The sequence below is a fragment of the Mesoplodon bidens genome (genome assembly GCF_964165515.1).
Source record: "Mesoplodon bidens genome assembly, chromosome: 17".
NCBI classification, from domain to species: Eukaryota; Metazoa; Chordata; class Mammalia; order Artiodactyla; family Ziphiidae; genus Mesoplodon; species Mesoplodon bidens.
Window position 1 is genome coordinate 68,393,492 of NC_138174.1, and position 16,794 is coordinate 68,410,285.

The 16,794-nt window shown below is 37.9% G+C and overlaps 1 protein-coding gene across 2 annotated transcripts in view; it reads left to right on the top strand.

Annotated features, from left to right (window-relative positions):
- ITGBL1 (integrin subunit beta like 1) overlaps positions 1 to 16,794 on the top strand; it is a 208,687-nt gene that overhangs the window by 105,892 nt on the left and 86,001 nt on the right. For both annotated transcript variants that reach the window (XM_081214839.1, XM_081214840.1), the window contains exon 7: positions 9,515 to 9,661. In XM_081214839.1, coding sequence (XP_081070965.1) covers positions 9,515 to 9,661 — 147 coding nt within the window. The remainder of the gene's footprint in view (positions 1 to 9,514; positions 9,662 to 16,794) is intronic.

Here is a 16,794-nt window from a genome sequence, read left to right on the forward strand (position 1 = left end):
AGAATTTCTAATAGAGCAAAGGGGGAAAAAAAAACAGGCAGTCAGATTTATCTGAAAAAGTGTCATTTAGCAAAAGTAGTGTTACTCATTTTCAGTCTGGTTATATTGGACAATCGAGAAGACAGAGACATGGGCATGTACACGTCTTTATGTTTGACTGCTTGGTTGGTACAAGGATATAGAGAGGAAACGCTGCTTGTCTACAGAAAGTTTGCCAGCAAAGGGAAATAAAAGAGCTGCCCTATTTATGATTATGCAACTGCAAAGACTTCTCTGTCCTGGCTGAGGAGAGCCTGCTGCTAAAGCTTCCCACTGCAGAAGAATTTCCCTCTTCTGATGATCCCTTGTGCTTGGGAGAATTTCCTAAAACATTTCCTAAACATTTTGTCCTTTGGCAGGACACACCCAAAGAAATTGAAGTATACCATGTAGCTCATGGGGACCACATTCTCAAAAAGACACTTCACAAGGCAGCAGCTTTCATTTGTGGTTCCATCCAAGGGCTCTGTGCAGTTGTTGGTGGCACTGTCTTTACTGTCCCACCCCAGGAATGGGGTCAGTCCAATGCCAGAGACAAGGACCAAAGACTGTGCCCTTTCCAGGCTTTTCTGTTATTCATTCTGGGTGAGTGTTCTTTATTATCCTCATTATCAACACCATGGGAATAAGACAGCTAACAGCTATTCAGTGACTTCTGTATGCCAGACAATCTGTAAAGCACTTCCCAGATTTGCATTTATTCTTCATAAAATATGACATAGGGAACATATTTATTCTCATTTTACAATTGGGGAAACTGAGGTGCAGGGAATTCCATAACCTGCTGCAGGCTCCACCACTAACAGCTAAAATCAGAATGTTAACAAGGTCTCTGAATCTGAAGAAATCTGAAGGTTCTTTCTTTACTGAATGAATCTTTGTTTAAACTTAAACTTCAATTTAATATAACATTTATTGAGTGCTAATTATGCTATAGGCACTGTGTGAGATATTAGGGGATTAAAATATAAAAAAGCCTAGGCTCTGACCTTAAGAAATTTACTGTTTAGCAAAGAAAACTGCCACGTAAACATACATTTCAATATGCTATCGTGTGGGAGACTGGCATATTCATGCATATGTTTACTTATACTGGGGACGTAGCAATGAACACAACAGATAAAATTCCTCTCCTTGGGGAGTTTACATCCTTGTGGGCCTGGAGAGACAAAAAACAAACAAAATGTATAGTAGGTCAGTGCTATATATTTTCATGGCCATTGTGCTATAGACTAAAGTGAGCAGAGAAGGGGGTTGAGAATTTCGGGGCCTGGGCTTGTTTGACATTTTAATTAGGAGGGTGAGGCTCTGCACAGAGGTGGTGATGTATGACATGCATCGCATGATGCTTTTGGATCACTGTGCACGTGCAGTTCTGCCCTAAAGGGTAGGCTTATGGGTCAAGAGGGATGGGATGGGCATCCCAGGCAGAGGGGAAAGAGGCATAAGATCTGTGCAGGGACCTAGAATCAATTTGGTTATTACCAGAATGTACAAGTAACAAAGGGTAAAGCTAGCAAGAAATGAGGACTGAAGGACTTTTTGCCTTGCTGCTGAACTAGACTCTGTTCTAAAGGCAATGCTAGCGATGGTTTTAGGCAGTGGAGTGCTATAGTCACCAGGTTTCTAGTCTGGTTGTCTGGGTAAATGTTGGTGCCATTTACTGAAATGGAGAATATAGAAGAACATTGTCAAATTCGTTTCTAGACATATCAGGCATAGAGGACCAATGGCAAACCAAAGCCAATCACTTTTTTCAGCCTGTTGAATATGCAACTCTGAAGGATCAGGTCTGAACATGAGAATTTACAGAGTCATAAACACTGAGTTGTCAGGAAAAAACTGTACTGGGGCTCAGGGAACACCATTTAAGGTTGTCATTTTTTAAGATTGTGTGATAAAACATGAATTCACATAAATTAAAATAGGAAAATAAAGAGATAGTCAGACTACATATAAAAATCATAACTTTGTGATTTTCTGATAGGATGCTTTTTTTTTTAAACATAGGGAACACTCTTTCTTGTTAAACCCATGATCCTGATTTTGGAGCGAGGTTGGAAAATTCAAAATGACTACATCATAGTGATAATTCAGGGTCATGTGAGCTAGTCCATCTCACCGTGAGGAGTAGGGCTGTGGGGTGAAGATGGGCATTGACACTTAGGCTGACACTTGGATCCTTTTATAAGCTCACAATTCCTGATGCACGTTATTTAGGCCTAGAGTTACTACATAGGTAGGGCAGGTGGAAGCCATTGAGGACGTCTCTTTGGAATCTGAAATTTTCCACTTCATCTAATCCATCCCTCCTTCCTGCTCCATATTTTCTTCTTTCTCACATTTTCCATTCTTCCCTATGCTAGAAGATTATAGAGAAATTTAAGTGATCAGGCAGTTATGGTTGTGTGGTTGGTAGAGTTTCTCATGGGAATAGTTTAGGAGAGAATTTGTACGTGGTCTCTATGCGCTGGGTGTAGACAGGTAGGGGTGGGAAGAGGTGATGGGGTAATAGGCTGTGATTTGAGCAACAAAACATCAGGCTGTGATTCTGATTATTTTATTTATTTGTTGAAGTGAATTAAATGTGGATAGTTCTCCACAGCCTGTCTCCCAGACTTAAAATGAGAAACTTAGGAAAGAAGAAACACATTGACAGAGATCCTGCTCTGTTAGATACCCATCAAGTTCGTTCACACACCTCATTCCATTTTATGTTTGCCCTAACTCAGAGAAGGAGACGTGATTATCCACATTTTTTTTTCTCATCCACATTTTAACAGAAGAGGAAATGTTCAAAGAAATTAAGCAACTTGACAAAGTTCACACTCCCCTTAAGTGTCATCTGAAAACACATTACATGAGCCTAAGTACTCAAGTAATTTAATCTCCGAGTGATGCAAATAAAATTCTTCAATTTTACTTTATTTTGGTAAGGAAGAGCTGTCCTCTGGATGCCCAAAATTCTTTTAAGACTAAGCTTCTCTGAACATCATTCTGATCTGGGGCAGGCATCAGTCTCTGGAGTATTTCTTCATTCCCACTATGTCTGTAGAATTCCATATATGATGCTTAGTGAATTATTAGTCTTTGCAGTTTTCCTAATTGCCTGTCGAGGTTACACCACAGGAAGGGAGCCATGCAGTTGATTACTGAATGTGTTAATACCTTAGTGATATAAGACGGAAGTACCCCAAGTACATGGATATTGTCTAGTGATTTATGCCGGGCTGGAGTGTAATAAGGCTCAGATGAAATGCAGCTTTATTTTTAGCTCCCATTCTTGCCCTCCTGAGAGTGTTGAGCTTATTTAAGTCCAAGGGAAATCTCCCATTGGATTATAGTTATCTTGTTTAATTGACCTTCTCATTTTATTCATTCATTCCCACTGTATCCGTTCATCTATTCAGAAATGCACTTAAATGTAAATATTTTGTGCCTAAGGCATCATGGCTATAGGGGATGGGATACAAATTTTGAAACATGTTCCCTGCTTCCAAATAAATCAGTTGTATTCATTCTTTCTTTCACTTCTAAATGTTGTTCACTGACACATGAATTCATCCACACACAAACATGACTCATATACCCACAAAAATACACACACACGGCTCAAAGATGATACTATTGACAAATTTTGAGTGTGACTAAAATGACAGGGGCATGACCAGCCATCCTGAAGTGTACCAACTGCTCTGTTACTTCAATTCTATGAGCTGCTCCCCTGAATTGACTTTCTGATTAGGAAATAACTTCTTTATTCCTGATGGCTGTTTATCACTCTGGTCTATTTCCCTAAATCCCTTAATAGGAAAAATATGCTGCAGTGTGACTTTGCACCTTTTCAGCTTGTTCCTGCCTATCAAAATGATGAAAATACAAAGTTAGTCCTGGCTTAGGATTCCCTTGGTTTGGGAAGTGGAATCATTTGATAGAACCATATTACGTGGGGAAATTTGTCTTTGTGGGTTACCAAAGCATTAAGGAAAGAAACTGAAGGAAATGATTATGTATATCCAGTTTGCATTGTCTTGAAAGGGAAAATAATATATCAAATGGATTTTTTAAAAAAATCAAGTACTAGTTAGATCTAACTTATCCCCCCCAACTTTTTTCTCTTGATGGTCTTCATATTACTTTGTAGGAAGCTACTTATCAGATTCCAGTTCATGAGCATTTTTTGATCATTTTTCAGGCAAGAAATATCCTCTGTGGAAGAATAGTGTTCTGGAATGGATAGAACTACATTTGTCCTGGATTGATGTTTCTGAGGCTAGATAGCTTAACACAAAAGAGCTCAATGATTACAAAGAAAAAAATAAGTTTTGGTGTCAGCACGCTCGCCTATAATGTCCTGAGAGCCTTTAAAGCTCAGCATGGCCGTGATGCCACTTGATGTGTCTCTTGCTGCCAAATCCCTGCCCTTGTGATGCAGTTCAGGCTGTGATCCCATTTACATACCCAAACTAGACACCATGTTGTTCTTTCGTTGTCATGGATGTGTGTGTGTGTGTGTGTTTTCAAACAATGCTCATAGGTCTTTTGAAAGCAATTCTCTAATGTATGTTCTGCATATTTGCTGTCAGGGATAAACAATAACATTCTGTACCTTCATTTTGTCGATCCTCTGCCTACAGAGTTTAAAGGAATCCTTGTTAGAATCAATGAAATTAACTCCTGCAGGCCAAATATATGTGTATATATACTCACCTAGATTTGAAAAACTAGCATTGAAGCTGGCATTTCAGATCAGTGTGGTAAAATTCACTTCTTCTAGTTCTCTCATTTTCAAGATAAAGTGAGATGAAGGCCAGAAAGATGAACTAGTGACACATTTATTTATTTATTTATTTAATTTTTAACATCTTTATTGGCGTATAATTGCTTTACAATGATGTGTTAGTTTCTGCTTTATAACAAAGTGAATCAGCTATACATATACATATGTTCCCATATCTCCTCCCTCTTGCGTCTCCCTCCCTCCCACCCTCCCTAACCCACCCCTCTAGGTGGTCACAAAGCACCGAGCTGATCTCCCTGTGCTATGCAGCTGCTTCCCACTAGCTATCTATTTTACATTTGGTAGTACATATATGTCCATGCCACTCTCTCACTTCGTCCCAGCTTACCCTTCCCCCTCCTCGTGTCCTCAAGTCCATTCTCTACGTCTGCGTCTTTATTCCTGTCCTGCCCCTAGGTTCTTCATAACCTTTTTTTTTAGATTCCATATATATGTGTTAGCATACGGTATTTATTTTTCTCTTTCTGACTTACTTCACTCTGTATGACAGACTCTAGGTCCATCCAGCTTAGTGACACATTTAGATGGAAGACACAGGCCTCCTAATTTCTTCACTTACGCCTTTTTACCCTACTTGTTTAGGAAAGACCTTGATATAGTATGTTATGGCAGTCTAAAGGATTTTCATGCTAAGTAGATTTTATCATTTCTAAACTCTACTTTATAAATCAAAACCAAGCATTTTCATCTTCATTTTATCGCTATAAAATGTTTCCTTCTCTCTCTCTCTTTGACATAACTTTTATGCTGGAATCAAGAAACTTGTGACCTCAGAAAAGAAATTGCAGTTTCAATTTTTGATTTCCTGCCTTTTCTGAAAGGCTAAATACCTGCTTCAGAATCTGGTATCAATACATTGCATTTCTAACTGATTTTCCTAACTCCACTGATAAAATACCATGAAGGATTTTACAGAAAAAGTACAGTTTCATTTAAAGTGGGATCCATAACATATTTTTGACAACGTGTGACTTTGAGTTATTAAAAGATGTAGAACATATTTAATTTTTGTTACTGTGAAAGTAAAGTTATGTTTATGTTTTAACTTGTCAAATTAATCTCTGATCAACATTTAGATTAGGCAGTACCACTGTCGATACTATTTTTCATCGTGCTAGACTAGTTATTTAAACCTTTTCTCTGTTACTTTTACATTTGCTTCTTCTGTGATCTTCATTGGGGCATTTGATTTAGGTATTCCTACTTTCCCAAAACAATGAAACCTTCAAAAACACTCTGTTTGCCACTATTTCATCATTTAACCTGGTTGCCATATATTCACTGACTCTCAGGAATTTCGTTATGGATAGTTTAATTTAAGTCATCCATATTGTCATAACCCTTCTTTCCTCAGCTTGAACTTGTTCAGTGGATGTTGGTTTCTAATGGCAAAGTGTAGAAGACGCATTAGTGGATGATTTGAGGAGGGGCAGTGGCCGTCCTGAACTAGGCGATGTTCTCCCACTTTGATACTTTCCTATTTAAAGGCCAAATCTTTTATCCTAAGCCAAACACAGCAATGACACGATCTCATCAGTTCTTTTCAGTGTGTACACAATTGACTGCAGCTGTTTTTGTTTTTTTTTTGGTTTTTTTGCGGTACGCGGGCCTCTCACTGTTGTGGCCTCTCCCGTTGCGGAGCACGGGCTCCGGACGCGCAGGCTCAGTGGCCATGGCTCACGGGCCCAGCCGCTCCGCGGCATGTGGGATCTTCCCAGACCGGGGCATGAACCCATGTCCCCTGCATCGGCAGGCGGACTCTCAACCACTGCGCCACCAGGGAAGCCCCTGCAGCTGTTTTGGAGAGTGTCTTTTGATCAAATGAAGCAGGGGCTGGGGTACAAGGCTGAGGCAGAGGCACGGAAGCTTAGGGATCATCACACACATGGTAAAAGTGAGGACACACTTTATATCGTCTTCCCAACTTTATTTGGAGTTGGTGATGCCTGGAGGTGATGCGGACACTTATAGGAGTAATCCTTGAGAATGTTTGTGATGCTGCATTAAATGCACAGAGAGTAGAGGTGAAGACCTTACAGGCCACATTTACCCCTGGAGTTTGTAGTAGTGCACAGAAATAGCAGGGAGATAGAAAAGTGAAGCTGCATAACATTAGCGGGGAAAAGCACAGAGCTTAAAGACTGAATGAGGAAAATAGAACAAAAAGAAAACAGAGTGAATATGAGGGCAGAAAGGGGAAAGACTTGCAGAGATTTCTTCTAGCTAGTGCATCTGTACATTTTGCAAAATTTGTTGAAGCACCCACAATTAATCTGACTTCTTTTGATATTAACCGGACCAGATTTTAATTCTAAAAATCTCTATTGATAGCTTCTGACCATCTTCACGGATTTGTTTTATGCCACCACATTTTTTTTTTAATGTTGACATGTGAATGAACCTCAGATAGAAGGTAATGGCTGCTCTTAAATCAACTACAGAACTTGAGAACGTTCTCCCTTCAGTCCCCGTCTCCCTCCTCACAGGTTCCTACTTTATTCCATGTGCCAAGGGATCAGGACCTTCACTGCCTGTGAATTCCAGGCACCTGCAGCAGCAGGTGGCATCCTCTTGGGTAGTTACAGATTTCCTGGCATCCTCACCTACTGGATGTTTTGTTCTAACTTTCACAGCTATTTTAAAGTTTCAAGAGTAAAGCTTTTTTCCCCTTTCAACCTAACTCTGTTTTTCAGTTTTATTGTTCAAGTGTCAACTTGTCTTCCACAAATGGCAGCATGTATTGTACTTTGTCCAGCATCCTCATGGCAGATCTAACTGCCCTTGAAATGAAACCTCTTGTCTCCAAGAATTTCAAAGCCACTGGCTCCCATAAAACAGCAGAATTGATTGTACTTTAAATGTTAAAGATTTTGTTTTAAAAACTGTTATTTATCTATGCATTTGCAACATAGCTCTGTTTGCAAATTTTGCTCTAAATTATTGGGTTGGCCAAAAAGTTCATTTGGGTTTTTCTGTAAGATGTTAAGGGAAAACCCAAATGAGCTTTTTGGCCAACCCAACACACGAGGATTGGGAAGATGGGTAGGAACTTCTTAAGCCAGGATAAATGGCAAGAAGCCATGGAACCCAACAATCTCTGAGATATAATTGCTAGTAAGTCAAACTACTGTAATAAAAATTCTTATATTTGAAGGTCCAAATGATCATAGTCACGTAATATGTATTTATTAGCAATCAAAAATTTTTTTCCTTTAGAATGTTGAGCTCTAAGGCAAAGTATTAGTATTAACAGCAATTTGTTGTATAGACTTTGTTACATAGTAGGTGCTCAATAAATGTGCATTGAATTGAATTTAGTGTTAAATGAGAGATGTGGACTCTGTGATCCTTAATAGCTCATCCTACTTTGACCTATGATTTTATGATTTGTTCCATGAAGAACCAGGTTTATAGATAGTGAAAAGCTTCCTGATAGGTGGATTGTCCAATACTTCAAACTCAAAAGATGGACATCTGACCACAGACCTCATGGAATACTGATAAAACAGACCAGCCTTCCCTGAAGACTGGTCCATACCAGTTTCCATATTGTGTGATATATATCAATATCAGATGCCAAATACAAAATAGCAACGATTGTTATTCATTAGCATTATATTTGATTTACTTAAAGAAAGTGGAATTCCAGTTCCTTTAAAATTCTTCATACATTTTTGGAGAAATTATAGAAATCTACTTTACATTGCATCTGTAATAATGAGTATCTGAATGGTTATTAGGAGTTAGGAAAAGCTCAGCTAAATTATCTTGCTTTCCTTTCCTTTCTATTCCTACTTGGTTGTATATGTGGGCTCAAGTGAATAAAAATAAAAATTTCTCACTTTTATGTAGCATTTTAAGATATATTATGTACTTCCTGATAAATGTGGATAGATAATCCGATTTAAAATGAAGAACTAAACCTCAGCGAGGTTGTCATTTGACCAGCCCTACTCTGTAGGGAACCGGGTCAGGATTTGAACCTACTTATTTGATTGATAACCTGGTCTATCTTATGCTATACCATATCAGTAGTTGTCACAGTTCTTTACAGGCTCTGTGCCCATGTAAATTTAATATCTTTCCTGACCTCTTTTGTGTATAGGAAATTAGTCTTCAAAGGTTGTGAACTCCACACAGGTTACTGGTTTTAAGCTAAGGGTCGATAGGCTAAGCTTGTAGTGTGCAGTAAAAAGATATTGAAAATAAAGTGTGAGGGACTCTAGAAACTAAGACCCTGTTTCAAAAACACATTGTTTCCCATTTCCTCTGGCTCACCTCCACGTGAATTAATTGCCCAATTCATCAAATCCTCCTTTTAGGCCCCAGCAGACTAATTCAGTCTCATGCAGTTGGATTTTGAAAGATTCAAGTTGATAGCCCTATGAACCTGTTTATCTGATCTGGAGTTGTTGCTTTTCTTTCCCCATGATCAGTCAATATACCTAGATCAGGTATTTAAGAACATTGAGAAAAATGAGCTTTTGCCTTAATGTTTTATATTGTGCTTCATTGAGATCGAGACTCATTTGTGACATTCACTGTTGAAATGAAAGTTAATTCTGGCTTTGGTATATTTTTCTCATATACATGTGCATATATATATATATATATATATATATGTATGGCTCATAAATGCAATAACAAATATATATTATTACTCCCCTTGTGAAGGTCATGGGCAGTGTAACTGCGGAAGATGTGACTGCAAAGTAGGCTGGTATGGGAAAAAGTGCGCTCACCCACGTTCCTGCCCGCTGTCAGCTGAGGAGAGCCTCAAGAAGTGCCAGGGAAGCTCTGCTCTGCCTTGCTCTGGAAGGGGTAAGTGAGGGTCTCAGGCCTTGTGACCCATCGCCTCCTGTGAGTCAAATGAATTCAGCTCACATGTGTCTTAGTTAAAAGGTAGCTGAGATTCCTGAATGAGGAAAGATTAGTCTTTTCAGAACTAATAATGACTGCAATATCCATGAGTGAAAGTACATGGAGAAATATAATCTCATTCTTTCTCCCTCTCTGTCACACACACACACACACACACACCCATCAGTCCACTTTAGCTCTGAGGTCTGTTCAATTTCTATTCAGTTCAATGCTACATTAAAAAAGAAACAAACAGTTTGGATATTTGCTCAGAGCTTTCTCAGTAAGATCATCTAATTGTCCACTGACATTTCTGAAACTTAATAACATCCCATTGAGTTGTACTGTTGGCTTTTGAAAAAGTATTGTATAGACAGATAGCTTGGAATAAGCTTTTCTTGTCTTAGACGGCATGTAGCCTCAGGTGTGCTCTTGGTATCAGATCAGTACAAATTGGAGGAGAAGGAAGAATTCATCTAGGGGAAAGCTGGTTTCATTCTTTTTGATTTATCAAAATAAGAAATACAATTTCACCTCTCACATGAAAATGGCAAACTTAATGTGAAATTTGCTTTCAGAGGTACTGGTAATTGAAGTTATTACAAATTTTATTCATGAAAGAGGAAAAGGAGAAAGATTTCCTTTATCTGAGTGTTAGATCAGAAATTGAATTTTATGTTGCAGGGTAATTTTTTTTTGAAAAGTGAACTTTTTAATTGAGATATAATTCAAATGTCATAAAATTCACTCTTTTAAAGTATACAACTTAGTGGGGTTTTTTTAGTATATTCACAGGATTACCCAACCATCACCACTGCCTCATTCCTAAACATTTTCTTCACAGAAAGAAACTCTGTACCCTTCCTGGGCACTCCCCACTATCCTCTCCACTCAGCCCCTAGAAACCATTAATCTACTTCCTGTCTCTGTGGATTTGCCTAATCTGGATATTTCACATATAAATATGAAATATGTGTTCTTTTTGCTCCTGTTTTTTTTTTTCACTTAGCTTAATGTTTTCAATGTTGTAACGTGCCAGTACTTCATTCACTTTATGGCTGAGTAATATTCATTTGTATGGATATACCACATTCGTCCATCCATTCATCTGTTAATGAACATTTGGGTTGTTTCTACTTTTTGGCCATCGTAAATAATGTTCTGTGCATATTTATGTTCAAGTTTTTGTGTGGACATGTGCTTTTGATTTCTCTTGGATATCTACCCGTGAGGGGAATTGCTGGGTCATATTGTAACTCTATGTTTAACTTTTTGAGGTACCACCACAAAACTACCTTTAAAGTGACTACACCATTTTACATTCCCTCCAGAAGTGTATGAAGTTTCCAATTTCTCCACATCCTCACCATTATTTGTTATCATATGTCTTTTTCATTACTTATAGTTTTTTTGGGGGGAGGCAGAAAACTCCCAAAGTCTCCAAGATTATTTGTAACATAGTATTTTCTCATACTCTGATATTCATCCCTAATGATTATAAGGAGGAGGATAGGATATGGGTAGAAGGAATTTTTAATTTCAGAAGCATTTCTGAATTGCCCCATCTTTCATTAATACTCCCAGACTGGAAGCAATGTTCTACCAGCGTTAATAAAACATTGTGATTATAGTGCTTGAGTAAACCTATTATGCTCTTAAAATAACAAAGACTAAAAATCAGTATTCCTCGGACTACTGGTATTATTTATTGCTAAAAATAACAAATCATAGGACTTCCCTGGTGGCACAGTGGTTAAGAATCCACCTGCCAATGCAGGGGACACGGATTCAAGCCCTGGTCCAGGAAGATCCCACATGCTGCAGAGCAACTAAGCCCACAACTACTGAGCCTGCACTCCAGAGCCCACGAGCCACAGCTACAGAGCCCACGTGCTGCAACTACTGAAGCCCACGTGCCTCGGGGCTGCATTCCGCAACAAGGGAAGCCACTGCAATGAGAAGCCCAGGCACTGCAACGAAGAGTAGTCCCCGCTGCAACTACAGAAAGCCAGCGCGCAGCAACAAACACCCAATGCAGCCAAAAATAAATAAATAAATACATTTGTTTAAAAAAATAAATACAAATACATTATACAATGGAAAAATTTTAAAAGCATATAAAACATATCTCAAACATAAATAATGACTTTAAGTAGATATATATATATACACACACATATATGTGTATGCATATATTTGCCAGTGGTTTCTCATTTATCTTGAAATTTTTTTATATAATGCTAGTGCAAGAGAATTATCTGTGGACTTTATATATCAATGTTTAATAAACTCTGACAAACATATTTGTCTCCTACCTTTCTAGAGGTTCATTAAGTTATTTAGCTACCATTTTTAAGCAATAGCTTATATTTAAAGTTTATTTTATTAAAAAGGTGTTGATATGTATAGAATTGTATTTTTTACTTTTTTGTAATTCATTCAAGCCTTTTGAAGCACTTTACAGATAAATATAAGCTTCTCTAGTTTCAGGGAAATGGAAGTATTGATGAGTGAAGTGATTTTCCAGGGAACTGTAACAAAATATAAGAATTTTGAGAATGAAGACCAGGGATTTATGACAGGCAGTCCAATGCTCGGACCAGTGGTTAGAGACTTCCTTTTTCATAGGGCTACATCTGCAAACTCCTGGGCACTGGAGGTCTTAAAGCAAATGGCCAATATGAAAACTTTCAAAGGATTAGTTTTGCAATTTATGAATGACAACTGCAGCTGTGGTTACGTGAGTGAGGAAAGCAATTACAAGGCTCATTGGTTCTCCAGCCAGAGAGCCTCAGCAGCTCGCTAGCTGGGGCCAAGGGAAAAAAACAGTTCTCCCAGTAGAATTAAATTAGATTACTTGCTTGTGCTGCTGATGACTAAGTGTGATCATTATGTCTTAAAGGTTGGGGAATAATTTAGAGGATCTTTTAAATTCTCTATGAATTCCTGTGATTCTGTGATTTCTGTTCCTTCATTTAGTTAGATGACCTTCATAAAGACAATATTGATGTACAGTGATTCATCCTGCTCCTGGGGTTGGAAGGTGGGCACAGCTTTCTCAATTCTCCTATCAGTGTTCTGCTCAAACATTTTAAATGGCTTATGATAATCTACACATTAGTTTTAAACTCTTCTTGATTAAAAATGCATTTTTATTATTATTGAGGTTCTCCTGAGTATGTGTCTAGCTTTGGCCAGAAAATCTGAGCAAAATGTGTCACTTCGGAGCAGAAGCTGAGGCAGTGAGAGCTTTGCCATTCTCTCTTTTTCCCTGGCAAGGGGATTTGAAGTTTGAGATGGTGGCAGATCCATTAGCCCGGGTCTCTGAATGAGGATGATCAGAAGAAACCTCTGCTGACCCACCAAGGTTCTGTCACACGAGTGAGAAATAAACCTTTGTTGTTTTAAGCAGCTGAGATATTGGGGCTGTTTGTTACGGCTTCAGAACTCCTGACTCATACTCTCTTCTGCATACACAATTAGGGAACACAGGTAAAGCAAAGCAAACAAACAAGCAAATGCAACAAAAATCACACTCAATCCAAAGAGATAAGCATAAAACGTTGAGGTTTATAACTATATATGTATATCATATCGGTATCAATATCTAAATCAACATAAATATCTATATATTTTATAAATGATGTTTTTATACAATTCTATCAACAGCATTTATGTACACTTATTCGACAAGTTAAATGCTAAGAGCACTGAATGCATTATCTTTTTTAATATTCCCCAAACACAATGAGATAGGAAGAAATATAATTCTTTTGTAAAAAGAAAAAATTGGAAATTTGAACAGTTTACCATCTTACACAGTAGGTGCCAGATGTGCAACTTTTAATAAAAACTTTTAATACAGGCCCTCTGATGCCAGAGCTGTCATCTTAGGTAATTTACTAACATGCCACAATTTGTTAACGTGTTCTTTTAACATGTGAATTTTCTGAACAACTTATCATGAATATATTTTCTTGTTATAAATATTCTTCTGCAAAATTATTGATATGGCTGCATAGTATTCCATAATACGGTTGTAGCAAGAGAATTTAATCAACCCTCTTTTATTAGACATCTAAATTGTCTCTTATTTTCTTCAAGTTATAAATGTTATAATTTACATTCTTGAAGTGGAATATTTGCATAAATCCTAAGTATTAATTCTTAGACGTGGATTGCATAGATCTAAATGAATAAAAATATATTAAAACTTTTTAATAAAAACATTGCCCAAACAATTTATAGCATCTAGAAAAATTGTTCCAGTATACCCTCCTACCAGGAGTGGAAGAGGGGCTCCCTTTGCCCACCAACAGTGACAATTTTAAATAATTAGTTCGCTTTACTTGGTGTATTTTGCTCTTCGTGTTGTAAACTTTTACTTTATCAAACTCCTTTCACTGACTTCTGTAATCATCAAAACAAATGATTTATCTGCGGGCATTAATCTTCAGAAGTTTGTGTTTGCAGTATTTGCCTTCTTTGATCATCATTTGTCCTTATGTCTAAGTCATCTTTTTGTTTGGTATTGCACTCCCATGTGTTTTTGTTGTCTTTCCTCTGTGCCCTTTGGTTTTCTTTCATCAGACATGTTCTAAGAGGTATTGCATATGTTTTGGTCCTTCAACACACATACCCATACACCTCCACAAGGGGAGGTGTGGAGTGGAAGAAGAATGACAAATTGAAGCTAATTATTTAATATTGTAGCTTCCAGAAAATAGGAACCGTGTCCTCATTTTTATCAATTAGTATGCTTTAATTAATTAATTAAGCAAGTTGGTTCAATTCGTCACCTAGGAACGTACTTTCAAAGAATGATAGCATGCCAAATTCTCACCATCTGGAGATTTTTCAATTTAAGCCGTAATTTATCTCTCCTTTTTAGTGGCAAAGCACACCTTTAAGTTCTTTTGCTTTTATTAATCAGAGAAGTTTTCTATGATGCATGTATTTTTTTAACCTACGTGTTTTTGACTCTACGTGATTTTTTGGTCAACTAAATCATTTTTCTTATTCATGTATACAGAGATACAATTATTATTTGGAACATAACTTTTTTTTAAAATTGGAAGTCCTCTAAAATTTAAAAAAAAATTTTTTGGGAGGAGAGTCTTTTAATTTAAAAAAAATTTTTATCGGCTTTATTGAGGTATAATTGATATACAAAAACTGTACATATTTAATGTATACAATTTGATGAATTTGGACATGTGTATACACCTGTGATGCCATCACCACAATTAGGGTGATAAGCATATCCATTACCTCCAAAAATGTCCTTGTATCCCTTTGCTTTTGTGTGTACGTATGTGTGTGTGTGTATTTGTGTGTAAGAATGCTTAACACAAGAGAGATCTAAAATAGTCAAACCTATAGAAGCAGAAAATAGAGTGGTGGTGGCCAGGGATGGGGAAAGGAGGAAATGGGGAAGTTGTTATTCAATGGGTATAAGTATCAATTATACACAATGAATAAGGTCTAGAGATCTGCTATACCACAGAGTGCCTATAGTTAACAATTTAAACTTTTTCTGTGTGGTTTTGTGGACTGGAAAACAGTTTTTAAATTAATTAAATAAAAAAATTTTTGGCTGTGTTGAGTCTTCGTTGCTGTGCATGGGCTTTCTCTAGTTGCAGCGAGCGGGGGCTACTCTTCGTTGCGGTGCGCGGGCTTCTCATTGCAGTGGCTTCTCTTGTTGTGGGGCACAGGCTGTAGGCACATGGGCTTCAGTAGTTGTGGCACGGAGGCTCAGTAGTTGTGGCTTGCAGACTCTAGAACACAGGCTCAGTAGTTGTGGCTCACGGGGCTCAGTTGCTCTGCGGCATGTGAGATCTTCCCAGACCAGGGCTCAAACCCGTGTCCCCTGCATTGGCAGGCAGATTCTTAACCACTGTGCCACCAGGGAAGTCCCCTGAAAAATTTAAGAGGATAGACCTCCAAACATTTTAGCTTAAGTACAACACCACCTAGTGTGATTTTGATTATATTTTTAAAATCCCTAGTGGCTTAATTAGATATCTTACTGTAAGTTAACTGAAGTGGGAAATGTGTAGAGTTTTCAAGAGGCAAGGGAACCCAGTGTGTTCTTCCAGTGGTCCTTCGAGAAGGAGAGTGGGATTCAGATTTCCTCTCTTCTAGGCATTCAGATTGATTGATCCACTCCATCTATCAGAGCTTGAGAACCCTGGGATAGTCATACACTGAATTATGACCTTTCAAACGTAGTTGTTAAGGATCACATCCAAAGAAGATGAAGAAATGACCCTGTAAAATTAACTGCTTTACTCTTCCTTGTCCAGAAAGAATCATCCTGCTTTCAGTGATGCACAGAATGGGTGAATTGGGAAATAATGTCAGAAGCAAAAGGCTATATTTTGTCATATAGACATATAGACATTAAATGATGAGAAATCAGTCTGTGGATCCCAGGGAGTCTTCTATGGATCTCTGAGCACATCTTAAACTTACAGTGCTCTCTGTTATGGCTGTTATGTGCTCTATTATCATGGAATAACCCACAATAGAAAGATGGTATCTAGGAAGAGAAAAGCCTATTTGTTATTTGCTTCCTTTGTACTCAGAAAATACTTATTAGAATGTCTTTAAACTGTATATGCAATCCACACTTCACAGAACCTCAGGAATGTAAATACTCTTTCTTATGACTTTATTGAAGATAGTACAGAGACAAAAAGAGTGGGACCAAGTGGGAGAACTAAATATGGGGCCTCTAGCATCCTTTATGTCCTCATGATGTGTTGGGACTTCTGTGTGTTGGTGGGGCATTTTCTACCTTCATGAGGAAGCCAAAGGTGCAGGTGCCCAGAACTGGTGTTTTTCTGGATGGTCCTAATTCAATCCAGTATTTAACTTCTCAGTCATGTGAAGAAGCAGCATTTGCTAAAGGCATAATTTGTGTACATTGAAGGAAACTGCTAAAAATAATGGAAACAAGCCAAGAAAAGATCTCATGCAAGACGGTTATGTAGGCACTCCCCTTTCCAGTGGGTAAATAATTACCTCTGTTCCTTATTTTGCCTTCTTTTTTCATCTTGCCTTTCCTCTTGCTATTTTTATATTCAGCAGAG